The 27,562-nt window shown below is 37.3% G+C and overlaps 1 protein-coding gene and 1 pseudogene across 1 annotated transcript; both read right to left on the bottom strand.

The window, feature by feature from the left end:
* Positions 1–497: 497 nt before the first annotated feature.
* Positions 498–9,487, bottom strand: LOC120125090 (annotated as a pseudogene).
* Positions 9,488–10,254: 767 nt separating this feature from the next.
* LOC120125129 (probable serine/threonine-protein kinase SIS8) lies at positions 10,255–26,953 on the bottom strand. Its single transcript, XM_039143621.1, has 13 exons — positions 26,315–26,953; positions 24,442–24,879; positions 23,819–23,922; positions 22,208–23,463; positions 22,046–22,086; positions 21,170–21,238; positions 20,313–20,413; positions 13,296–13,374; positions 12,653–12,751; positions 12,497–12,565; positions 12,129–12,178; positions 11,858–12,034; positions 10,255–10,645 (listed from the first exon to the last, which is right to left on the bottom strand). The coding sequence occupies exons 1-13, from the start codon at positions 26,807–26,809 to the stop codon at positions 10,528–10,530; spliced, it is 3,096 nt and encodes a 1,031-aa protein (XP_038999552.1). The 5' UTR covers positions 26,810–26,953; the 3' UTR covers positions 10,255–10,527.
* Between the last annotated feature and the right edge of the window lie 609 nt (positions 26,954–27,562).

The raw sequence follows: 27,562 nt of genomic DNA, 5'->3' as shown, positions 1-27,562 counted from the left end.
CCCTTTTACAAGGATGTGGAATTTCTTGAATAATATACCATCATAGATTCTTTTGTGTCATGTTTTAGCAATTTGGCACTTCAAACATCCTTGTAAAGGTATAGAAAAATGAGCGTACAAGGACCAAGAAAAAAATTAAGCATGCCAGCAACGAATATATACCAATGAGCAATATAGCTTATATGCATTGTTAAAGAACAGGATCAAACTGGTTAAATGGGAACTGAAAGCTCATTTGGTCCAATGTGATACATAGAACAAAGAATTAGCTACTCCGTTCAGTCAAACAGCACAGACAGGTGAATGGCAGTAGGTTCTTCCACATATGTACCCCAAGATCTTCGTATTTCAATTTTAAATTCCATCAAATAATGCAGCATAGAATAGCAAGCTAGCAAAGCATGTTTGATAATTTTGTGTAACAGTCTAATAATAACAATTTGCAAAAAGATTAGATTTAATCTTACCAGTTTGGCCCTTCTTGCGGCAAACTCCGACTGTAGAAAGGAAATTCAAAGAGACAAGTGGCTTTGACCCATAATGGTAGGTTCCCATATAAGATTTGTGGCAGTGGAATGAGAGGAATGAAACCAGAGAGAAATGCTAGACTCAGTAAATTTCTTCTCCAATTCATAGTTCAAGAGATGAAATGGAAGCAAGTTGGCTAACCTAGTTGTTTTCTTGTAAGTCCTATATGCAGGAACATTACCAAACTTCTTGTCCGCGGACTCCTGTGAGATGTAATATAATATCAGTAAAGCAGATTGCAGAATTGTAGCAAGATCTTATAATATTAGAACAGAAGGGTAGGACGATGGAACCTCGAGCATTGGTAGGCCACTAACAAAAAGAAGTAGCAATGTCAGAAAGATTGGCCCAAGAATTACGAGCCATTCAGCACCTTCGAGTATGGGAACGGAGGCGATGAAAATTCCCCACCAAAGGAAAATCTTGCCAATATTTGTTAAGAACAAAAGGAAAATCACATGTCATTTGAGTGATATAACCATATTTTTTTATAGGAATAGGAGGCCTCATTAAAAACCTCCCTCTTAGTTGGCTCTTGTGAAAGAGACAACTAGCGGAAGGAGGAAAAGAGTACCTCATTTTATTAATAACCCATAATTACATAAGATACAGCTTACATAATAAACTTCCCTAGATAAAATACATAACACTACAACAACAGAACACAACACCTCAACCAATCCCCTCTTTTGCTAACTTGTCTGCTTCCCAATTACAACTCCTTGGAATCCAATTAATAATAAAACCCCTAGCAGATACATAGGCCCCAATTTCCTCAACCAAAGAGCTAAAAAACGTTGGGGCAAAAATAGGTATCAAGATCCAATCCACTGCTTTCCTGCAATCACTCTCGAGGATAAGTCTTCCCTTCGTTGCCCACTCCGATGAAAGAAATACATCAATTCCCTGCTTAATAGCTTTTAACTCAGCTAACATAGGAGGGCCAGGTCCCACAGCCATAGAGAAAGAGGTTAAAATAGAGCTATTGGAATCTTTCAAAACTTCTCCAATTCCTCCCTGCAGCCCATCCCCTCTCACCGCCCCATCAACATTGAATTTAAAGAAATCATGAGGGGACGGAGACCAACAAATAACCTTCTTCTTCTTAGATATCTTAGTATGGATTATGTCCGCAAGCGATGGATCCCCTATTAATAAATCAGCCTGAATATTAGTAAGAGGAAATTTAGCTAAGAACCATTTAGCCAGCCTAAATCTGGTTATAAAGAACAGAGATGAGCTATCAAAATTCCAGTTTTCAAATACCACCGAATTCCTCGCTTTCCATAGTGACCATAAAACTACTCCAGGAATAAACTTCTAGATGGTAGAGTACTCCCAAATATAGGAACAAAAACAAAGAAGTGAAACCGAATCTTGGGGCAAAACTGTAGAAATATCCCAAAAATTTATGAATCTATTCCACAGCTCCATTGCAACCGAACATGATACAAAAATATGTTGAATTAACTCCTCAAAGTTATGACATAATGGACACTGGACATTTTCCAGATTAACTCCTCTTCTTAAGTTCCACTCTAACAGCCACTTTCCTATGAGAAATTTGCCATAGGAAAGTTTCCACTCTAGGAGGTACCAAACCAGACCAAACCCACTTCTTCCACTGAAAAGTATCTTTATTTCTGCTTGAAAGAGCCATTCTGCATGACTTAACCGAGAACAAACCATCACCAATCCCCGACCACCCAAGGAAATCATCTACTGATTCAGTCAGGCGAATATTATCAATCAAAAGCATTAATGACATCCACTGATCCAATTCCCAGTCACATAAGTTTCTCCTTAACTGAATATTCCAAACCCAACCATTATTTTCAAAGCACCCAAAATCTGCCACTTTTCCTTTTTTATTGTTCGATAGAGCGAATATCCTAGGGAACTGACTCTTTAAGGAAGAGCCATTGACCCCAATCATCATTCCAAAATTCAATTGATCTACCATTCCCCACTTGAATCTTCGAATTGGACCTCAAGCACTCCCCTATCCGATCCTCTTTCTCATAATTATTCAAAATACCTCTCCAAATCCAAGAGTCTACAGGAGAAACGGCATTGCATATTGATAAGGATAAATTACTGACATTAAGCTTACAACACAGTAATTTTTTCCATTGAGCTTCTTTATCGTTTGCATACTTCCAAACCCATTTCCCTAGCAATACTCTATTCACTAATCTCGTGTCCAAGATTCCCAAGCCACCCTTGTCATAAGGCTGACACACCATATTCTAATTTATCCAATGGATCCGTTTCTTGGCTTCTCTTTCACCCCAAAGAAAACTAGCCATTATTGAGTTTAGTTTCTGATTAACCTTCAACGGTAATTTAAAGATAGAAAGGTAGAAAATAGGTAAAGAAGACAGCACCGATTTCACCAACACCACCCTCCCAGCCATCGATAAAGAGGAAACTTTCCAACCTGCTAGCCTGCTGTACATTTTCTGCAGAATTGGCTCCCACAATTCTTCTGAATTTTTAATTGCACCTATTGGTAAACCAAGATAAGTCATAGGAAAATAACCCATCCCACAACCTGCTTCAGATGCCCAATCTTTCACAATGTCCTCTTCCAAATTAACTCCAAACAGTTTACTCTTAGACAAATTGAGGTGAAGCCCTGAAATTACACTAAACACCCTCAAAACTCTCCTTAAATTGAGAATTTGAGTTGAAGAATCTCTGCAGAATAAAATAAGATCGTCTGCAAACTGTAAATGAGTCAAATTAAATGGATTATCCTCCTTACCGATACTAAACCCTTCAAAAAGACCTAGATTCGCAGCCTTGCACAACATTAAATTCAAGAGTTCCCCAACTATGTTAAACAACAAAGGGGACAAACTACAACCTTGCCTCAACCCCTTGCCCATCTGAAATTCTGTTGTTGGAAAACCATTAACGAGAACTGAAATTGAAGCAGAAGAAATACAGTACCGAATCCAAGAAATCCATTTCTCCCCAAACCCCATGATCTTCAATAATCTCAAAATAATTGGTCATTCGACTGAGTCATAAGCTCTACGAAAATCAATCTTGAAGACGACTCCTTTCCTTCCTTTTTTCCTCCAAAAGTCTATGGATTCATTGGCCATAAAAGCACAAACAAGCAACTGCCTTCCAGGAATAAATGCAAACTGAGAGGGGCTAATAAGATCTTTAATAACTGAAACCAGCCTTTTCGATAAGATTCTGGAAATAATTTTGTATAAGGTACCAACTAGGCTAATTGGTCTATAATCTTCAATACCTTCTGGATTAGGTCTCTTAGGAATCAATGTAATAAAAGCATGATTGACCCCATGCTCCCAACTCCTCCCTCTATGAAAATCATTCACAAACTTCATAAGATGATCCTTCAAGAAAGGCCAGAATTTCTTAAAAAAGCCCATCGTGAAACCATCTGGACCCGGGGCTTTGGCACTGTCCGAATGAAAAACTGCTTCCCATACTTCTTTTTCTGAAAATTTGACCTCCAGACCATTCTTCTGCTCCTCTGTTAATTTCATGAAATTGAAATTGATTTCTTCCACCTCTAATGTATCTTTAGAATTGTAATTCTTCTTAAAATAATCATAAACAAAGGCCTTCAACTGATTCGGGTCTGAACACTCTTTATCAGCAACTTTCAATGACGAAATAGAATTTATTCTGTTTCTATTCAATGCTGTTAAGTGAAAAAACCTCGTGTTCCTATCCCCATCCTTGTTCCATTTCAATCTTGATCTTTGTAGCCAAATACTCTCTTCTCTTCTGTGCAGCTTCCACAATTTGTGTCTAGACATTATCAGCATGTCCCTTTCTTGCATTGAAATTCCACCATTTTGTAGCTTCAGTTCCCAACAATTAATCTTACCTTCTAATTCTGAAATCCCTTCAGATATCCCACTTAAATTCCTATTAGGCCACTTCTTGGTCTGCCGTTTTGTTCCTCAAAGTAAAGAAAACAGACCCATTCTACCATTGTCCATCATAGGGTTAGACAAAGACTTTTCAACCAATCTAGCAAACCCGTCTTCCTCTAACATGTAATTGTAAAATCTAAAAGGCTTCGGTCCCCAATTATTGCATTCTTCTGCTAACACTACCGGATTATGATCCGAGAGGGACTTGGGTAGCATTTTCTGTATCACTTTTGGAAATTTGTTAAGGAAAGAGCTGCTAACTATAAATCTGTCAAGCATTACCCAAGTGGGATAATCTCTATTGTTGCACCAAGTAAATCTTCCACCAACTAACTGAAGATCCATAAGATTAGTGTGTTGTACAAAGGATCTAAACAAATCCATGCAATGCCAATTTTGAGATACTCCACATTTCTCCTCGGTATCTAAATATGCATTAAAATCTCCCCCTATACAAACTGGCTGATTTAGACCTTGAACAAAGCACAACAATTCCCTGAAAAACTCCTCTTTATTCGCCTCTACTGATGGACCATATACATTTATGATAACACACTCAAAGTTAAGCAACTTGAACTTCCCCGACAACGCCATGAATCTGTTCTGGATATGTTCTGCTGTGACCCCAAAAATGTTTTCATCCCACATAAATAACTGTCCACCAGCCGAGCCCTCGGCAGGATTAAAGCTACCACCTTTCAAAAGATTACCCCCTAACTTCCTCCATAGACCTGAATGGAAAACATTCAGCTTTGTCTCCTGTAGTAAAAGAATAACCGGCTTCTCTCTATTAACAAGTCTGGCCACTGCTCTGGTTTTTTCTCTTCTTCCTAGACCCCTAACGTTCCATGTTATTATTTTGAATTTTGACATTAGAAATAACTGTCATACAAACCAACACAAACCAAAAACATTCATACTCCCCGAGAAGATCCCTTCATCTCCATCTTAAATATCTCTTCCTCTAATAGATGCTGACCCCCTTTAAAAGTAATTCCCAACAAATCACAGATCTCTCTAGTTGCAGCAGCCTCGTTCCTAGCTTTAACTGAAAGTTGAGAAAACTGAGATGACTCCCTATCTTGATCCACCGAATCCCTGACCATCCTCCTAACAACCCTTCTATAGACTCTATTATAAAAACTGATAGCCACTTCACTGTCTGAGCACACACTCCCTGAGCGATGTGGAGCTATTCTCAATGTCCTCTGATTCATCTTCTTTTTGACAGGAGTATCCTCTGATTTTTAAGACTTTTAGATCGAGAACTACACTTCCCATGATTGATAACTGGAACTGGGTGATCCTCCTTTGCTAAAAATTGACCCACCCTCATCAGTTTTGAAGTACTTCCCTCGTGGTTCTCATAATTCCTGATCCTTGCACTTGGAATTGATACACTTCCCTCATTTTGACTGCATTGCTTATCCTCCATAACCTTCTTCATCTTCCTTGGTCCATCCACTTGATCATCTGACCTTATATCCCTTTCTGCATACTTATGGGTCTGAAAGCTACATACATAATCTTCATCCAGACTCCTCTGGCCAGCAGACTGAACTATCTCCACATTAACACCCTGTTCACTTAGAACCACCATCTCCCCCTGCATATTCTCCTTAATCACCCCAGCCTCTCCCTCATCAGCAACATTCAAGGAATTTTCAGAACAGGGGTTGGGCTGTAGAATAAATCTTTTCCCAACCCATTTTATATTGTAAGCAGGCCCATTAGGAATCAGTTTTTTAGTTGGAGAACCAACTACCTCATTTTCCTCTGACTGACCAAAATCAACCTGATCTTTTGAACTCCTCAATCCCAGGCACGCATGACTTCCCATCTAGTTAGTCCTATTTTCCAAGAAATCTGACAGCCCACAATTTGAATTTTCTGCTGTTGACTTTCCCGATGGGACTTGTCCCCCACAAACTCCATTCACACCACTGTTCTGCCCATTATTCAGCCAAGATATGACTTTGAATGTACCATCGTCTAAGAACTCATCCCCATCTGCTTCCAAAGGACATCTCCCAACCCCTTCCCTAGACAAGACATAACCACTGTTATATTTTTTTGAAATTTTCTCCACCATCTTCCTCCCCGCTTCTTCTGGTTTTTTCAGAACAGAACCCATCGAAATCTTAACTTTGAAGGATCTGCCATAAGAACCAATCGTAACCATCTCAGGTACATCATAAGGACTTTCCACCCTTAGCAAAACTTTCGCCACCGATAGGTCTGATCTGGTTACTGATTTCTCCTTAAAACAAATAAAATCACCCCACTTCCCAGAAAGTTTCTTCACGAATGACTCATTCCAACATAACAAAGGCAATCCATACAACTCTATTTGACAAGGAGCCATCGGAACTCTATCCTTGTTCAATACTGGTGCCAACAGTCTAAGCACAAGAGCAACTCTTTCTTCTTATTCATCCATACGTGAGAGAACTCCTCAACTGAATTGAATGTAATGATGCACGCATTCCATACATACCCCCATCTCACAATCTGAACTTCCACCCCCTCCATCTCCAAATCTTCCTTTAACAAAACAAGATCAAAAGAAGGTTTCATTATCCCTGTTAATGATCTCTTCACCCATTCTGAGTTGTCTGATGGAATATGCATCTCCCAAATATTCCTCACAGCAGGAGCATTCTTCTTAACACCCTCCAAGTTACTTTCAGAAATTACTACATCTTTATATGATCTGCCGTCTCTCATACCTCTACCCGACTCAAACTTCCTTCCAGTATTTGAAATATCCCTTCCCCCTGACTTGATCTCCACCATTCTCTTCCCCTTATCCTCTTCCCTCCTCTTATCCTCCTGATACATAGCAACCCCAACAGAAATTCTCTTCCCATCAAACCACTTCCTTTTATATCTCAAAAACACATGATTGAACAATGCAGGAGGTAACAAGAGGCGGCGTGATAGAGTATGGAAGCTAAAAAGATAAAAATGAATTATGCACTTAATCACACCAGCTACCATTTGGGGTGTAAAATAAGCTAAGCATTACTTGTAGATAGAATCATCCAGGGAACAAAGCAACCAGATAAATAATTGGTGACATTGGAAAGTCGTGATGCTCACCTCACCGAAATAGTTTGGATGGCGAGAGTATTTCCATAGTCCAATATTGCACCACTTTCCTCTATTTTCTGGAGAATTCTTGAAAAAAACCTTTTGCTGATCAGCTGTAGCTTCAATAGAGAGACCCACTGACCACATAATCCACCCTATGATGTCTGCTTCCTAAACGGATGGATCTCTATCGCTCGCATTGGCAACAGTTACAGGTAAACTCACAGTCCACACCCAGACAGCCTGCAATGCATGGAAATATTAGGGTGCATTAAGGTTTATTAAACGTTCGATCAACAAACAGAAAAGAAATAGATGTACTCAGATAAGGATACCTGAAATATCCAGAAAATTGCTAATTTCCCCAAATTACTGGGCATCTCATCAAAACTTTGATCCTCCCCCCATAGCAAAATTCTTAATGCCATAATGACAAAAAACATAACTGTGAATAACTTAACGTATAAAGAATTGTTACAGTAAGCACTGCTTCAAAAAAAAACATAACTTTGAATAACTATAACATACTATTATACCTCATCAATAGAAATAGTCCCAAGCGTAGACCCCATATTACTACAAGTAAAGTCAAGATTACCTGAAAAGAATAATTGCAAAATCACTCACTGAAAAATGAAAATGTCTATTGAACATTATTCCATGCTGAATTACATTCAGAAGGGTCAAATCGTCAAGATCCTCAACTATAAATCCATAGGAAATATAAGTTATGTTTTCTTTTGCCAACAAGATGTTGGTTGAGAAGGTAGCGGCCTCGACCACCAGATGGATGAGGATATGAATTTGAATCTTGGAAAGCGCACTTATTGGAAGAGCTTACCTTTAACGCTCTTGGCTCAAGAGGGATTAGTCTCAACTCTCAAGCCCATTGTGGCTTGAGGACACCTTATGATAAACCAAAAAAGAAATGTTTTCTATTTCACTTCTTCTACAAAAGAGGATATGGAAAGGAAAATGTTAAGATATCTCTTTACCACTCAATATGAAAAACTTAAACCTATTTTGTATGAATAGAATTATGTTTATGGCTACTTCCTCCAATGCATACGCAAACAATTAAATGTGAATTGTGACTAAAGTAATAGAGTTATGTTTATGGCTACTCGAGTAAAATTCTTATCAGAATCAGAATCCTATATGAGGTTCACCGGTATTTCATGCAAAATTGTAAGCAGTCAATTATTTGAGGATGTCATGAAAGTACTTCTTTGTCAATGTAGTTTCCATATTTGAAAAAAAAATAGTGATTTCGAAGTTCCTGTCGAAAATGCCAGGATCCTTTAATTACCAGGGTCAACACAGCAATTATAACAAAATTTGTGCTTCCCGAGTGAAAAAAAAAAACCGATATCAACACCGAAATTGTAAAAGATAAGTAATTATTGTTTCTTGTTAGAAACCAATTAACCAACAAAACTATTTTGGCAGTTTGAAGATTCTTTTTTTAATAGTCTAAATGATGTCATTACAATATAATATCTGTTTATAATTTTATTAGTAGATTGACAATGTACACATCCTGCAGACGTAATCAAGCAATTACTCTGACTCGGGTACTAAAGGAGAATAGCATTGACTTCTACTGAAGATTTGAACTTTCGAAACCCTGCAAAGTAAAGAATAAGTAAAGAAACAAAATTTGAGGATTAGGTAAGTACCTGCTAAGTCGGTGACTTTATCAAACAAGAGAAGAGCAGTGACTAAAGAAAAATAACTGATATCCCACCTGCACCAAACACCAAAATAAATCAATGAAGAGAGAATTCTTTTAAAAAGAAGATGAAGAAGAGAGAGGAGTAAATTAAACTAATAAAACATACAGTAACAATGGCCGTTAGAGCTAAGAAATGGGAATCTATGACAGTTCCCATTTTGATTCCCGTTTGCTTACAGAAAGGTTTTTGGTCTTCTGGATTTTCTTTTGTTTGTGATTAAAACGAAGGGGTGGCTTTGTGCTTTTCCCAGATGGTGTGGCCAGTGGCCGTTTGGTATGTGTGGCTGTGAGTTGAACAGCAATTCTAATTGCCTATCGGTTTGAAATATATTTGATTTTTTATAGTCTATGATGACTTGTTGGAATTCCTCGTATTTTCAGTTTGCCTCATCCAAATTTGTATAATGAAGATTTTTTTATTTGTTAACCATGGATAATACTAAAATATTTAAGTATTATTTTATACATTTTTAACATAAAACATTCACAACATGACATTAATAGCATGAACCGAATGATATCAATGTCATATCATGTTAAGACAAACATGTTCCTAATTTAAAACATTGATTATTTGTTAACTAATGATTATCACTCATGGAAGAGTTATTTCACCTCTAAATGAAACATTGAAAGTTAAAATGTTCCCAAAATATTCCTATTTAATCGAACTTTAAGAATATTTTTTATATTATACCAATAAAAATGTATTATTAAAATTTATAATACAATTTAAAGAAAAATGTATTTTTAAGATTAAGGACCAAACCGAGAGTACCACAGCAGATGACTGAAGTTCGGACTTAGAAGGCATTTTGAAACAAGAATAAGGTGAAAATGGCATCATTATGTATGCTGAGCCATTCTTCAAATTTTGTTGCCACAAATGAGAATCATATTCCTTGGTGAACCACTGTTTCGTGTTTCAGCTAACAAATGTTCAGCAGATTAAAATAATCTACAGTTTCAAAAAAAAAACCCTCTAGAACACAAAATGAGGCAAAACACTGATTACAACTTTGCTTTCTTTCTTTTCTTCTTTTTTTACAAATAAATGCACGTCGAAAATGGCTGTCACCGACACCACGAAAAGAAAAAACGAAAAAAAGACAGCAACAAGTCAAAACAAAAACGGAATGGAAAATGTGCAGAAAGAATCACATCATCCCAAATCAGAGTATATGTCTATGTTGTGTAATCTTCAATCATGTGTACTCATACTTTGTCCCAAACACTTCAACAACACTTTTATGGCTGAATCCTCTCATTGGCACTTGATCTAGGTACTTGTGCACTTGTTATTGGCTTTTGCAGGGGCTTCAAAGCAGCCATAATTTCTGCAAATGTTGGCCTCAGTTTTGGATCTCTACAATTTTAAACAACAATGGTCAGTCCTTCCAATCAGAATTAATATGCATTCAGATGCATCGACGACAACAACCTATAGATTGCAATGGTGATGACAGAATATAGTTCATCTCCATTCAACCTCCATCATTTACGAAAGTTCAATAGTGAACATGATAATAGAATGAAGGTGACTGTAGGTGAATAGAATTTTCGGCACAACACTTCTACACAGTTAACGTATTTGTTAGTGTAATTCAAAAGCAAATGCATAATAACAAAAATACAAGTCAAAGAAAATTCAGACTACAAATAAAGGTCAGGCTATAGATTAAGAAGTGGCAAAATCTGTACAAAGTAGAGATGGAAAATATAATTCATAAGGCCCAGAATTCTCCGATGCAGATTGTTTAGAATAGCTAAATTCATGAGTATTCATAAGACTGGCTTGTAACACCAGCCAGATCACCGACTACACATGCACCAAGATTGTAGCAACTAATCAACTTCTAAAAGTGAGTTGATTTTCATATTAATAGACTAGCGAACAATACAAATTCACAGTAAAAAATATGTGATTGTCTAGTGTCATTTTAATAGTTTAGCTTTCCATTCATATACACAGAGGATTAGATGTCACTGTCGAAAGTTGCCGACAATTAGGAATTTTATTTCACTCAGAAGTTTAATTTATTTTAGGAGACAAAGTTTACTTTATTTATATTGTACGATTAGGATTAAGTTTCTTGGGAGATAAGATAAAGTTTAGGAGATAAAAGTTAGGAATAGAATAAACGTAGCAGGACTCCTAACTTGTAATCCATGGCCTATAAAAACAGGTTGTGTTTTCTGCTTTTACAATGAGAAGTTTGATTAAAAAATTTCTTTTTTCTTCTGTCAATTTCTCCTTTTTATTCTGTCTCTCACATGAAATCAGCCAAGGTTATGTAACCTAGAAAAGATGGAGAATCCGCCCACATCATCGTTGGTCGGAAATTCATGCTCCGAAAATCATCCCACCAACACAGTCACTGACACCTCCAATGAACAACATCCCAACAACAATTCGAAGTATACATACTATTGAATATAAATGGCATAGGTTCAAGATAACTCATGTGGTATGGTGCAACTATATGAACTTGAGCTTTATAGGAATTAGCAATATTACATCACATATCTAATCAAAGACAAAATAAATAAATAAAGGCAATAATAAAAATATACTCACGTCTGCCAACACCTTCTAATAATTTCTGCAATGGTAGAATCCATGTCATCTGGAATGTCAAGTCTACGATGCTGAAATCCTACTGCACCAACAACTTGCATGGGATTCATCCCTCCCCATGGTTGTCGCATTGTAGAGAGTTCCCATAAGATAACTCCAAAGCTATAAACATCACACCTGCATGTTGACCATATTTTATATGACCATTAAATAACTCTAGAATCACGACCGACGATAATGTAAAATGACAATGGGAAAGGAAAATGCCTACTTCTCATTTGAAGGTTCATTTCTTAGTACTTCTGGTGCCATCCATTCAGCCTGGAGAAGAGTGAAGCATAGACTTGGATAAATTCAAAGATACATATTGTATGGTACACTTAAAAGTCGACATTGGCAAACAATGAAAAACATACGTAGTGTGCAGAGCATATTTGACGACACTAAAATTATAATTTGTCCCAGATATCGAACAAACAGACACCAGAAAGTTACAACTTACACCAGGTTTAAAAAAAACTGCTTAAATCAACAATTCCACTATATCCATTGGCATTGATTCAGATTGATCAGCTATATATAAGAGAAAATAGAAGTGTTCATTGAAAACAAAAGAATAAACAAGTTGTTTGTCATTACCGTCCCTGCAGTTGACCTTGATGATAGATATGTGCTGTGCTTTATCCGTGATAAACCAAAATCACAAACCTAAATCAAAATTTCATGCCTGTTTTAGTTATTTGTAAAATAAGTTTCTAATGGGATCAGCAAAAGTAAAGAAGAGAAGAAGGCAACCTTTACAACCCAATTTTTATCAACTAAAAGATTTGGGGACTTCAAATCACGGTGTACTATCATTGGAGTGCAATTGTGCAAGTAATTCATTCCCCGAGCCTGAAAGTTAAGCATCCAAAAAGGAAGGATACCAAGCAAAGCCATCAAATGAGCTTTAAGCAAACTAAATAAAATAATCATTTCAAAGGGTAATATATGTAGATTAAGAAACATAGTTTTAGTTAATCTTAAGATTTAAAACACAACTTTATATTAATCTGATGTATTTTGAAAGTATGAAAACTTTACATGATAATACAAATTTACTTCTTTATTAGTTTCAGTTATTTGTACATATGCAATTCAATGTGCAACAAATAATTATTATTCAATGTGCAACTTTATATTAATCTGATGTATTTTGAAAGTATGAAAACTTTACATGATAATACAAATTTACTTCTTTATTAGTTTCAGTTATTTGTACATATGCAATTCAATGTGCAACAAATAATTATTATTCAAATATAGAGAAAAAGGAATATTGTAATTATCTGTTTCATACTTGATTATTGTTTAAAAATAAAATAGAAGAAAATATTCACATACAAAGCATGCAAAATGCCGAAATCAGATATTAGTAAAATTGAAAACAGAAACATACAGCATCAAGAGCCATTCTCAAACGTCGTCGCTCATCTAATTGATTATTTGGCCGATGAAGTAACCTATACAAACTACCTCTGCAAATAAGATGCAAAAATGCTTAGATAGAATATGTCTTACAAAGTGAATAAAGAGTTGCTAAGTGCTGAGCAACTAGGAAAACAGCAAGAAAAATAAAACATTTTTTATAGGAAAGAGGCCTCGTTAAAAACTCCCTTCTTAACCGTCAAGCAACATAGGTATCTTAACAGACATTGGAAGGAGGAAAAGAGTGCACACATTTTATTTCTAAAACAGAAAGTACATCCTGGGTAAAACCCCCCTTAATTACAACCTTCCCCACAAAACAAAACCTCTATCCTCAAAAACGCTCATCCTACACATCCAGTTGAAAACACCCTACATTACCCTATTTCCGACTTAGCTAAACCATTTGCTTCCCAAATTAATACATCTCTGAACATGCCTAATGATCACATTATAATCCAGCATGCTCTTGGCAATTTCCTTAACCAGATGAACAAATGCAGCAGGACTTGCTTCCGGATTTTTAATCCAATTCAAAGCATTAGAAGAATCACTTTCCAAAATAAGATGCCCCTTTTCGCTCCACTTCGAATCTAAAAAAAGATTCAAACCAGCTTGAATTGCTTTGAGTTCAGCAAGGACCAGAGGGCCTGGTCCAGACGCAAACGAGGACCCCACCAGCTTACCTTCAACATCCCTAAGTAGTCCACTGATACCACTGCACCTCCAGTCACATCTCACAGCCCCATCCACATTTACTTTAAACCAACCCGGTGGAGGGGACACCAATATGGCGAGGGAGGAATTCTCTTAATCGGACCAGTGTGCAAATCAGCCAAAGTTAGATCACCCACAAGACAATCTAGGGGAACAGGAAAATTGAAATTCTTTGCGAAAAACCAGGCAGCCACCCTATATCTAGCTAAAAAATAGTAGAGTTTGATCCAATCTTCCATTCTCAAACACCATTTGATTCCAACATTTCCATACGGACCACATTACAGCACCCTGAATGAATTTCCAAATATCAGATTTCGGAATTAAATCAACCCAATAGTACATAAACTCCTTGGGATTATTAGGCAAGGCTGAACATAGATTCCACAACCTTAAAAACCGGACCCATACTCCCCAAGCTATCCTACATGAGAAGAACAAATGACAAACAGACTCGGGCTCCGAGCCACAAAATGGGCAAAGAGGATCCTCAATCCCATTAAAACAGATTTGACTGCCATCTTCTGGTGAAAAACCTACCATAAAAATGCCTCCACTTTGGGAGGTGCAATTCCAACCCAAACAAGCTTCGTCCAAGACAAATCCGGATCAGATAATTGTGAAACTACATTAATGCACGATTTAACCGAGTATACACCTTCCCCGTTCCCTTTCCAAACACAACAACCATCAACAACCGATCCAACACTAACATTATCCAACATCAACAATAATTCGATCCATTGATCAACTTCCCAATCCAACAGATTTCTCCTCATCTGGATATCCCATGCTCATCTACCATTGATTAGTGACTCAAAATCCGCAAAAACCCATCTTTATTAACCGAAAGAGCAAAAAGCCTGGGAAATTTTATCTTCAGAGGAATGCTGCAAGACCATCTATCCTGCCAAAACAAAATGGAATTTCCCTTCCTAACTTGCAGAAGAATTTGATTGCGAAAGCAAAGACCAAAAGCATCGTTTGACCAAAAGTTATTGAATACTCCTTTCCAAAGCCAAGAAGAATGGGAAGAAGATTTTTATCCAACAGAATCGACCTTCTATCCAAATTGTACTTAGAGCACACCATCCTCTTCCACCAAGACTCATTTTCGCTACCAAATTTCCAAACCCATTTTCCTAATAAAGCTCTATTCATTAGATTTAAATCCGTGACACCCAAACCTTGTTATCTTTTTATTTGTAGACTTGCGACCAATTTACCCAGTGAATTCTATTTTTCTGAGTCGTGCTCCCCCAAAGAAAATTAGCCAAAACTAAATTCAACCTTCTTCGAACACCAGAAGGCATTTTGAAAAAAGACATATAGTAAATCGGCAGCGCAGTTAGGAAAGACCTCACCAAGACAACCCTTCCAGCAAGGGATAGCGTCGATGTTTTCCATCCAGCAAGCTTCTGATAGAATTTTTGAAAAATCGACTCCCATAAAGCTGTCAAATTCCGCCTGGAACCAAGTGGAAGCCCAAGATACTCTGTTGGTAAAACACCAACCAAACACCCAATTGAATTCGCCCATTCATTGACAGTTGATTCTTCCAAATTAATACCAAATATCTTGCTCTTCGAGAGATTTAACTACAACCTTGTACACATCTCAAAGACAACCAAAATTCTCTTAATATTCTTCAATTGGCCTTCTGAAGCGCCACTAAAAAATTAGCAAATCATCGACGAATTGAAAATGAGAGAACGAGAAAGGACTATTAGTGCAATCGATCTAAAATCCATTAAACAACCCCAACTTAACCGCCTTGGACAACAAAAGATTTAACAACTGTCTCACTAAATTAAATAACATCGGAGATAATGAACATCCTTGGCGTAATCCCCTAGATATATTGAAACTTTCTGTAGGAGATCCATTTACTAAGACTGAAATAGTTGTTGTGAATAGGAACTCAAAGATCCAAGAACGCCATCTCTGCCCAAACCCCATACGCTCCATTATTTTTATCAAAATCGCCCAATCAACTTAATCGTAAGCTCTTCTGAAGTCCACTTTAAAAGCTATACATTTCCTCCCTATCCTCCTCCAGTACTTGATGCCTTCATTCGCTATAAGGAGCAATCACAAATCTGCCTCCCTGGGATAAACGCGAACTGCGAGTGACCGATCTGCGAATCTATACGCACCCTTGGTCTTCTTGACAACACTTTCGACAAAATCTTATACAATCCTCCCACCAAGCTAATAGGCCTATACTCTAAGCCAACCGGATTAGACTTCTTTGGAATCAGCGTGATAAACGAATGGTTCACACTTTTTCGTAGCTTCTTTCCCGAGTAGAAATCCATGAAAAATTTCAGAATGAACTCCTTTAAAGATGACCAAAATCTTTTGAAGAACCCCATGTTCAAACCATTTGATCCTGGCACCTTGTTGCTATCCGATGAATTAATTGCCTCCCAAACTTCCTCCTCTGAAAAGTTCCTTTCCAAAAAAGAACACTATTCCTCGGTTAATTTAGTGAAAGGAAGGTCCAAATCCACCACCTCCAATGTTGGCTTCAAGTTGTATGCTTTCTTGAAGTACCCAAGAACGCTAGAGTTTATATAAACCAGGTTCGAAACCAATTTACCATTCACTTCCAAAAAGTTCAGAGCATTAACCCTTCCCCTATTTGAAGCGCGCTGGTAGAAATTTATTGAATTCCGATCGCCATCCTAAATCCACTTCGCTCGAGATTTCTTAAACCAAATATGTTCATCTTTTTTATACAAATACCACAACTCTTTAGCTCTCGCGCTGGACTCCATCGAAACCAAAGAAGACTTTTGTTGTGCTTCTGTCTCCAATTCAAAAATTGACTTTTCTAAATCCACAATCATTCTCGGCAGCTTTAAGTGACTGTTAGATGACCAACTTTTGATTGATTTCTTTAATTCTTTTAAAATATTTTCAGTTCCCCTCCTCTTGTCCTTCTTCACCTCTTTTATTTTCAATTCCAGCATGTCTTAGAAGCCCACCTCATCCATAAGATAGTTAAAAAAAATAAATGGTTTTGGACCCTAATTAGCCTCACTCCTTTCCAACACAATTGCATTATGATCCGATAACGACTTTGGAAGTAAGACCTGAACAATATCTGGAAACATAACCAGAAAATTAGCATTCACTAAAAACCGATCAAGTCTAACAAAAGAATGGTCTTCCCTATTGTTACTCCACGAGAAGCTAAAAACAGACAACGGTAAATCCACCAACTTAGCCTGAAAACAAACTCCCTGAATAATCTCAAAGAATGCAGATTATGAGATTTTCCAATTTTCTCCTCCTGAGATAGGTACGAATTAAAATCGCCTCCAACACACAAGGGACAGTCCACTACTCCTATGAAATTGAGCAGTTCCTAAAAAAACCTCCTCCGACTCAACAGCAGGGCCATACACGTTGACTAAGCCACAAATCTTTTGGTTGTCCTTGAACTTTTCTATAATTGCCACGAACCATTTAGAAATTTCCTGCACCTGAGATTCAAACCAATTTTCATCCCATAGACTCAGAATACCTCCGGAAGACCCTTCTGAATGTGACATAGCGAACCCACTAAGAGCCTTCCCCCCTAAATTTCTCAACAAAGCCAGTCTCACCAATTCCACTTTAGTTTCTTGCAAAAATAAAACAGATGGTTTTCTGTTGATAACCAAACTCCTCACAGCCCTTACCTTTTCCTTCCTCCCTAAACCCTAATGTTCCACGTTACACATGAGAACCTTACCATGACACATCAAAACATAACACCTGATACAGAGATGTGAGATTAATTCCCACCCTCCATACCCCTACTTTTACTTATTTTTTTTATAGAACCCCTACTTTTACTTATTTTCGAGAATTTCTTGGCAAAGGCGCTCTTTCCTCCCCTAAAAGTTATACCCAACATATTGCTTACCTGCCAAGTTGACAAAAACTCCTCGTTCGCATCAGAATCTTTCACCAGATAGCCTCACACCTACGATTCCACTATGGTCATCTTCTTGTTTGATCTATTGTACACTCTATCATAGAACGCCATCTTTGTCCTATCCCCTGAACCATTTCTAATACTACGATTCGAGAGAGGAGATGAAGTTCTCATTCTGATTAAAATCCTGTTTTGCGAACTATCGAATCCTCCTTCTCCCATATTTCCTCCCTCATGTACAAACCCATATCAGCGCTGATTTGGACTCTTTCGGATCCGTCCTGCTCCAAATCCACTTGAAGTGAGGCCCGATCATTGCTCTACTCATCAAACCCGCACTGAGCTATGTTCACTGCAGGCCCAAAAGGTTTAATTCTCAAAATAGGAGAAATGGGCTCACTATTTTCCTCAAATTGGGCTTGTTCATTACACGTCAGGTTCACACTATTCCTTAGACCAAGACCCTCATATTCCCTTATAGCATTTCTCCCAATATCGAGGAGTTTGAAACCCCGTTATTAAAATTCTCTATATTATGTATCAATGAATGTTGTCCCCCACCACCGCCTTCAATTCCAATGTTCTTCCCTCTTCAATCCACATGTCCACCCTTATTCATGCTTCCCCAAATGACTGTTTGTTTCTATCTTCCTCCAGTATCGTCCAACCACCTTCCTCATCCTCCGATGATGCATTCTTGCTAAAGCAATCATCTGAAGCCCCCTCTGGTTCTTTTTCTAGGAAATCACTCGACTTTTTAAACACCGAACCCTCCCTAATTCTCACCTTAAAGGATCTCCCATATGATCCTAAAGTAATCATATTCGGAACGTCAAAAAGGCTCGCCACCCTCACTAGTAATCTCGCTGCCGACAAATCTTCTCTGTTCTTGGTCGACTCTTGAATGCAAACTAGCATCCCCTACCTCCCAGCAAGCCTCTCCAGTAATGACTCGTGTCAACATAAAAGTGGAACTCCATACAATTCAATCAAGCAGTATGCCATTGGGACTCCATCATCATTCAGAAGGGGAGCCAGACAGTTGAGCCAGAAAAATAACTTGTCTTTCTTATTATTCCACGTTTCTGATAACTCTTCAATCGACCTGAAAGTGATAATACATGAATTCCATGTATAACCCTAGCTAGAGACCTTTACTTGGATCCCATCACTGGACAAAGCCCTTTGCACCAGATCCAAGTTGACGGATGATTTAACGATCCTTGTTAAAGAATATTTCATTAAACTCGATTCATCTAGATGGATATGCATCTCTCAAACATTCTTCATTCCTATTGCAACATTCATGTTACACCCTCTAATCTCTCGGGTTTCAATATCATCCCTCAACCTTCTAGCCAAGACCAGTGCTTCTTTGTAAGATCTATCAGCCCTTATACTTCTCGGAGACTCAACTCCCTCTCTGATCCTCTTTTTTTCACCTTTAGTTGACTTCTTCGCTTCCGCCTAGGCTCTATTTGCATCAACTTCCCTTCTTCGAGGATTCTGATATTTTGCAGCCCCCACTGAGACTCTTCTCCCATCAATCCACGTTCCATTGACATTTTCAATCATTGTCCTTAGACCAGCCTCATTAGCAAATTGAACAAAGGCGAACGTAGAGGCTTTGTACTTTGGCTTGTTCTTAATACTTGGAATAAAGACCCTAACAACTGGACCCTGGTAATGGAAGAGTTCCTTTAACGCTCTCCTTGAGACTCTCTTGCTCTGATTATCCACGAACGTTGTCCATTCCTCACCGGATAAAGAATGACATTTCAAATTCTCTCTCACTCCCTCTCTCCCGCTCTCTCTAATGTTTTTTACTAAATTTTCAAAAGATGTTTTATCTCTAGAAAGAGATGAGTTCTCCTATAGAATTAAAGATAGGAAAAATAAAACATTCAAAAACATAAGAATAAAAGAAACAAACAATGCCAAGATGAGCAAGTTCAGAATCCAGAACCATGTTTCGAACAGCAATTTATTCATTAGGGCACAATTCCAGTAACTCTTCCGGAGTGTTTCTTCAACCCATTCCCTTTGCTTATGGTAAATTCAACTTTTAGCCCTCTTTCTTCTTTTACTCACAATTAAATTGCTAATAAAATACTGGCACATGACATAATGATGAGGATTTATGGAAGCTCTACTTGTGATTTGACACTTCATTTCCATTAAGTTGCTCGGGAAATAACTAGTTCTCATAATCTATGTTAAAAAGTCACCACTCTTTCAAAAGTGTTATGTCGCTTATATGACTAAAAAGTAAAATCAGACTATTTCTTCAAAATACAAATATAAGTTTCTATAAAATTGTTAAAAGAACGAGTGGCAGCATACCTATGAAGAAATTCTGTTACAATTGAAAGGTTTGGCGGACGGGTTACGGCTCCCATGAAAAGAACAACATTGGGATGTCTGATTTTTTTCATTATTAGGACCTACAAAATTAAAATGCTTTAGTTCCTCAACAAAATAGACAATAGCTTAGGGCTCTCCAAGGGTTCAACCAGTCTGGTATGGAACTTGAACTTTGAAAATCAAGATCATCCATTAAGCCTACTTTTTGTAAACTTTTTCAAAACAAAATTGTAGTCAACACGTATAATACATTTATTTTATTCTAAATGATAAAATTTTATGTTATCGGGGCCAAGCCGCCGGATGATGGCTTAATTTTTTTTCTTATACTAAGCATCATACATCTAAAAGAGGTGCACCGGGATATCCAAACAAAAAGTGAGAGATAATGAACTGGAAAACCTTCTAGACTCTAGGAAAACTCTAGCCATAATGGCCACTAGAGGAGTATAGACAGACATCAAGTGGGGCAATATTAACTAAGTTTTAGGTGTGAAAGATGGTCAAAAGTTACATGGAATTCAGTAACTGCGGGTTATAACATATCTAATGACATTAACAACATGCAAAATTAGGCTTTGGCATCAGGTATGTACATGTACAATTAGCAACAAGCAGGGGCAGAACTAATAATTTATTATAGCCGGGGTTAAAATATTTTTTATTTTTCATAAATACATTTTTTTAAGTGAGGGGGCCTGGTAAAATTTTCTTTATTTATTTTTTAAAAATATATATTTTTTTAATATTAATTAATACTTGAAAAAATTATTGGCGGGGGCCAAGGGCCATGAAGTTTCGCCCCTGCAAACAAGAGAGATAGGAAAGGCCAGTACCTCGCTTTTGAATTCTTCAAGTAGTTCCCCGGAGATATCTTGATCCAGGAACTTTTTCACAGCAACTTCCTATGAAATCAAAGTGTGAGAAAATGATTAATATTCTCCTTCAAAGCACAGCAACATAAGAGAAAATTTTACCCAATTGAAGATTAAGGCAATAAATGATTTCCATTCAAACGGCAAAAAAGAAACAACTTATTTGATAACATTGTTTGACAACCAGGTTTACATTGTGTATATACAAGCAATTTTTTGTGAATGAAATAATGCATAGTTAATATATATGGATAGCGTTATCCAGCAATGCCAGTAAATAAGATTGAAAAGAAACATAAGATGCAGCAAGAAGCCAAAAATTAGAAGTCTTATTTTTTAAATTTTATAGATCAATTATTATCTAATTAGATTAGTTTCTTACTAGATAAGAGTCTTTATAGATAAGTTTCTTAGCAGATAAAAGTCTTAGAAGGTTTCGTATGTGCATGAGGATAATTAGGTTGTCAAATGAATACACATGAAAGAGAAGAAAAGATTCAATACTCTTCAAATAGTGCCTTGCAATACACTTATCTTTTATGTAACTTTTCTTAAAATTTTCATTTCAATGGTCCTCATTCTCTAAAAGCCAAATTTCCAGTAAAGAGCCATGTATTCTTTTAAGCCACATAATCAGCTTATATTTTGTAGCTTACACCCAAAAAGGTTATTGCACATCATCCAAGTTGACTTACCAGCCAATAAGCATTATACAAAATCATACTTTCTATATGATAATAGAACATCCTTAATGCTTCTCAACGAAAGTGAAAACATAAATTGTTCAGACCCAGAGAGGACGGACATTAGACAAAAGCTAAGCAGGAGAAAACTCACAGTTCCATGCCATTCTCCACGATGAACCTCACCATATGAGCCTGCAACATAAAGGATGCACCAAAATAATGATTATAGCTCACATTAATTGAAAGCAATCTGTAATCAAAATATCTATCAAAGAGAGAGCATGAAAGATATAGCTAACGGAGAGGTGAATACCAAGTCCAATGCGTTCTCCCAATGTGATTTCCTCCCATGGAATCTCACAATCTGCAATATCTTCAAGTGCAACATCCGACTTTGAACTATCATTACCAGCTGATCTATCTGATATTCTCTCACCTTCTGGGTTGACCCCCAAAGAATCATGTTCCCTTTCACCACTACCTTGTGGCTCACTGCCAACTAAGTCGGCAACTACATCATTATGCTTATTCACAGCTGCACTAGTTGCCGCCACAGCAGCAGCCGTAGCAGTAGCAGCAGCAGCTAAAGGAAGTTCAACATTTGAATCGGTGCAAGACTTTTTTGCAGCAACTACCATTGAAGATGCAACAACAGCAGCAGCTGCTGCTGCTGCAGCAGCAACTGGGACATTTCTTGAATATTGAATAGGAGCTGCATCAACTTCTAATGACACAGGTGTTCCAATGGATTCCCTGGCATCCAATGGATAAGAGATTCTCAGGCCTTCTCCGGGTTTAAGATGCTCAGGTTGGCTATAAGGAGAGCTTGCTTTGGCATATACTTTGCGATGAGGTAGAGGAGGCAAGCAATGAGAGGACCCAAAATCATCTTGATTCTTACTTTCGCGAGGTCCAGTGCTCTGTATGTTTCCATCTTTAGTCTCAGCCGCCAACCTGACTTCAATATTTGATCTGTCTAACTGCTCGGAATAAACCTCGGTGAATAAGTTAGGGGGAGCTACGACACCACTCTCAAGTAAAACATCATGAAGTTTTTGTGCTAACTGTGGATTTTCCTTGGCAGCATCAAGCATGTACCGTGAGACATCTTTCACCTGCATCCTACGCACAGCAGGAGAGCTAATACCTTCTGTCCAGGAAGGAGATCTCGCGTGTGTATGAGGATAATTAGGTCTGTTTGGAAGTTCTCGCATAGGTGCCTTCTCCATGTAAGGGGTTTTAAGGACTTCTATGGGCTCCTTAGATTGCTCCAGACTTCTAGTTGCCCCAGATAAATCTGCAAAAGCATTAGAATCACCTCTTTCATCAGATTGGTTTCCTCCAGTAGCAAAGTTTTTTAACCTGGATCTCCTCTCAGCTGTCCCAAAGTCTGAATTGTCTTCAAATGAACTCCCAATCCCACTACTAGAAGAGGCCATATGAGATGAATCAACGTCTCTAGACAAAGGACTGGTGGAAAAGAAAGAATCAGCATACTCCACATTCGATCCTGCTACATCAGAAGGAATAAGCGTTCCAGGATCTGCCATTAGGTCAACAATGTATTCCCTGAAAAATATATGGATCCCTTAGAATAATAGTTAAGCTTTTGTAATCTATATGGACAATTTCAAACCTAGATGCACTACTAGCCTAAAAAAAATCTCGTCAAGCATCTTTTGGAGAAGAACCACAATGCAAATTCTAAAATAGAGAAATATATATGAATTACGTAGAGGTTTGTATAGAAGTTAGTACAAAACATAATTAAACAAAAGAAACACATTTGATCAAATGAAACAATTTACTGTTGCCTACTTTATAGATGATACTATATTCTGTTGTCAAGCAAAAAGAGCCTAAGTAATTCAGATGACTTATTTGTATGAGAAAAGATAAAAATATATGCCATAACGGTAATCACCTTTCATCATCAATCTTTACAAAATTTATTGCTACATCGTCAGAACCTGTGTGTTGTTTCCCCTTAACCAATCGGCAAGGAATACCAGCAGTATCAGCCAAAACCTATGCAAACACAAAGAAATAACCATTATTGAAGAAGAGAATTCCTTAAATATCATTACAATCAAACCATGAAATCGAATTACTTAGAAAAATGTGCTTCCTAAAGGCAAGCATCTAGAAGTATGCCCAAGAGTGCAAGAGTAGGGTATTCATTGTACATGACCTAAACTAAATAAGCAATATAAATGAGACGGCAGTTTTATGGGTGGAAGAAAAGCAACAATGAAGAGCATCAAGCAAACCAAAAATATTTAACACACATGGGAAAGAATGATATTCTTAGAGGGCCATTTTGAAATCATTATTTTCCGTCACTTCTCCTCAAAACCATAGCTGTACTGAAAATTTTGAATAAACTATCAACTACTCTGAACTGTTTGTTAATTCCAACAACATGGCATTTGCTGTATGGGATCTTCTTTTTTTCATTGTTCTCGTAGATCTTGAGAAATCCAGTTGTCAGGCTGTAAACACCTAATGACCTAAATCAAAAGAAATGAAAACAAAGAGGGCAAATACCTTGAATAGCAATGCACGATGACGAGCCAACCCAATCGTTAAAGAACCAAGTGGTAAAACCATGCTGCCAAGAGTAGCTTTTAAACTGTAACTAAGACTCAGCCAGGCTCGTGACATATTTTCAGGATCCGCAACTGGTCCACCCATATAGTCAGAAACTAGAACCGCAAGTTTTTGCACCAGGTTGCTGCTTACAGAAGCCAAAGATTCTGATCTTAACTTCGAAGTCATTTCTAGTGCTTTTCGTTCAAGTTTCAACAAATTTGCATCAAAAGCCCTATTAACCAAAACTGCTTCCTGAGAGACATTGCCCGACACTGACGCTCCTTGCAAATCAAGAAGTGAAGGCATTCTTTCGGAAGTGGGTTCAGTTAGAATTCCATACAGGTCATAAAAGCCATCCAGGATCTTGTCATCATAATTAAGATAACCATAATTCTGTGAAGCACGAACAAATCTACATATAAGCTGGGTTAGCAGGAAATAAACATATAGCAAATAAACCCTAAGAAGCTAACACAGCTGTGGGAAGGAATCTAACAAATGTGTAGATATTCAGAAAGTCCAAAATGACACACTACCAATCTTAGCCAAAACTTTTTATTATTCTTTTCTTAAACATAATCTATAATCTATAGCATTTCACCATGTAATATTATGCTTGAATCAGAACCTGCAAAGTTGACACAAACCTAAAAACCCCATGGGACATGATGACCCGTAGTCAAAATGACCAATCCCACACTTAGATTGAGTAATAATAACACTTTTATATAAATATTAAATCCGAAATTCCAAACCCAAAATTACTAATATCTTAAGCAAATAGAAACCAAAATGACCCAAATATCATTCATGCCCCTAATTGCCCGACTCACCCAATTGTCACTTCTACTCAAACCTAGAAACTTCTAAGACAATGAAATACTTCCATTGTGATAATTAATTTCCAGAAAAGAAGGCATGTTAGGAAAAAGCGCAGAATAAGCAAGTTAGAGCTTAGTGTAAATCATAAACCAGATCATTACAGTAAAATGCTCAAAACATGTGTTTGTCAATGAATTGAAAGAACCCATGAGCTTACTAATAGAATTTAGTATTTCTATGATGGCCATTCAACTAAGAAACAGAAGTGATAAATTTCTATTCTAGAAATACGACGACTGGGTTGGAAGTACAAAAGAGCACTATTTAAAAGATAATTTCAGTTGCTGACAAGTTAGCTGATTATAAGAAATAAATGGATGAACTTATGGACTTAAGACTTAAAAGAACATAATGTCAGACGAAGATTTCAATAAACATGAGGCTATATCAAAAGGGGACAGATCCAGGTCAAATAAGATCAACAGACAGACATGAAACGTTAACAAAGAATCTGGAAACTCTATTTAAGCTCTGAGGATGGTCCTTATAATTCATATTTTGATGCTTTTATAAAGTAAAGGTGGAATGAAAATGAGAAGGATTCACGAATCACAAACAGCACAAGGGGAAGGCAGACCTCCTCTCAGAACAATAATTGGATTCGGTCTCGAAAGTATTTCTCCCCCTAAGCATAAATTACATTCATTCCAAAGAGGTATGTGCTAAACTTTTCCGATTCACAAAATAACGTTCACGTGATATTCGAGATGAAACAGGAGAAAGAAATTAAAGGAGAAAAGATAATATACAGTTAATGCTATGCAAAACAGTTGCCAAAAGCTCAACCTATGGCACATTGATAAATTGCTTAAACTCAACCAAGAAAAGGAAGTCAAAAATCAAGAATTGAACTCAAAGATTCCAACTAAGACTTTAGTACGTACTAAGAAGCAGAACAAAAGGAAAGCTAAATGGATTAAACATGGGAATGAAGTTGGAAACATACCCAATATCTAAAAGCAACAACTTCAGCGGGAGTATTCTCAGGATCACAAGACCCTAAACTAATTTGCTTAACAGCCTCGATTTGAGCCGCCTCGGGATCCTCCCTGGCACTCAACTCAAGGGCCAATTGTATCTGATACTCCTCTTCTATATCAGGATCCCTTGAGTTACTAGACCCTGAATCACGCCTCACTGCATCCAAGGCAGCCTCTAAGCCACTAGTACTAACTAAATCAGTAGGTTCCATAGTTTCCTCCCTTTCCACGTTTAAAGAAGATGGTGACCTAGGATCTTTTCTATTAGCAACTGAATTTAACCAATTCGAAAGTACAGACAATGGTTTATTGTTTTCAGGACTATGATGAGGCTTTGACTGCACAGCCCCATCAGTTGATGATGATACATCACTGGACTTGTTTTCCTTTGATGCAGTTGACCCTTCAACATCTTCAGATTGATTAGACATCATGTGCAGTTTCTTGAGAAGATTCTTCATGTTATTTCACCAAGACATAGCATCCAATGCTAAAGCAATAAAAATCTGGCCAAAAACATCTCCATTGTCTTGGGCCAAGCATGAATTGAAATATAGATTCAAAAGAATCCAAAAACAAACTATAAACTAAAAAGGAAAAAAACTCTTCCTTTTTTCCAAATTACGTTCCAAGTTCCAAACCTCAAGCTATCCAAAACAAATCAACCCATCAAATCCAAGCCCCAAAACCACCGTAGTTCAAAGCGATGCCCAGCAAAGTTAGTCAAATATTAGAAGGACCCAGATGTTTTAGTTCAAAGAAAGCACCCTCCTTTACAAAGAAATCCAGCAAAAAAAAAAAGAGTTGAACAGCATACAAAGAACCAACAGTTTCATTCACCTTCAACAACCCAAAAAAAGAATGGGTCTTTCAGTTGGGATATAGAAATTAGATTAGAAAGCATAGAAAAGGGAGTAGTTTGGGGGAAAATATAATATTTAAAAACAAATAAAGGTAAACACTAAACAAAGGGTAGAGAGAGAAGCAGCAAAGACCAACAAGTGGGATTGTAGGACCTCCCCAAGAAAAAAAAAACAACAAAATATGACCCACTTGATTCATAGGGGCAACTGCCAACAAGGATTTTACAAGGTCCCAAATGAAGGGGTTTTTTTTTTTGGCAAACACTTGCCTTTCTTTCCTTCTTTCCCTTTCAGTTTCTCTCTCTATATTCTTGGAGTTCCAAAACTCTGCTTACAACTTGGAAGGTGGTG

The sequence above is a fragment of the Hibiscus syriacus genome, unplaced genomic scaffold, assembly GCF_006381635.1.
Source record: "Hibiscus syriacus cultivar Baekdansim isolate YM2019G1 unplaced genomic scaffold, ASM638163v2 tig00110429_pilon, whole genome shotgun sequence".
Classification (NCBI taxonomy): Eukaryota; Viridiplantae; Streptophyta; class Magnoliopsida; order Malvales; family Malvaceae; genus Hibiscus; species Hibiscus syriacus.
This window is presented reverse-complemented; position numbering and strand designations above follow the sequence as displayed.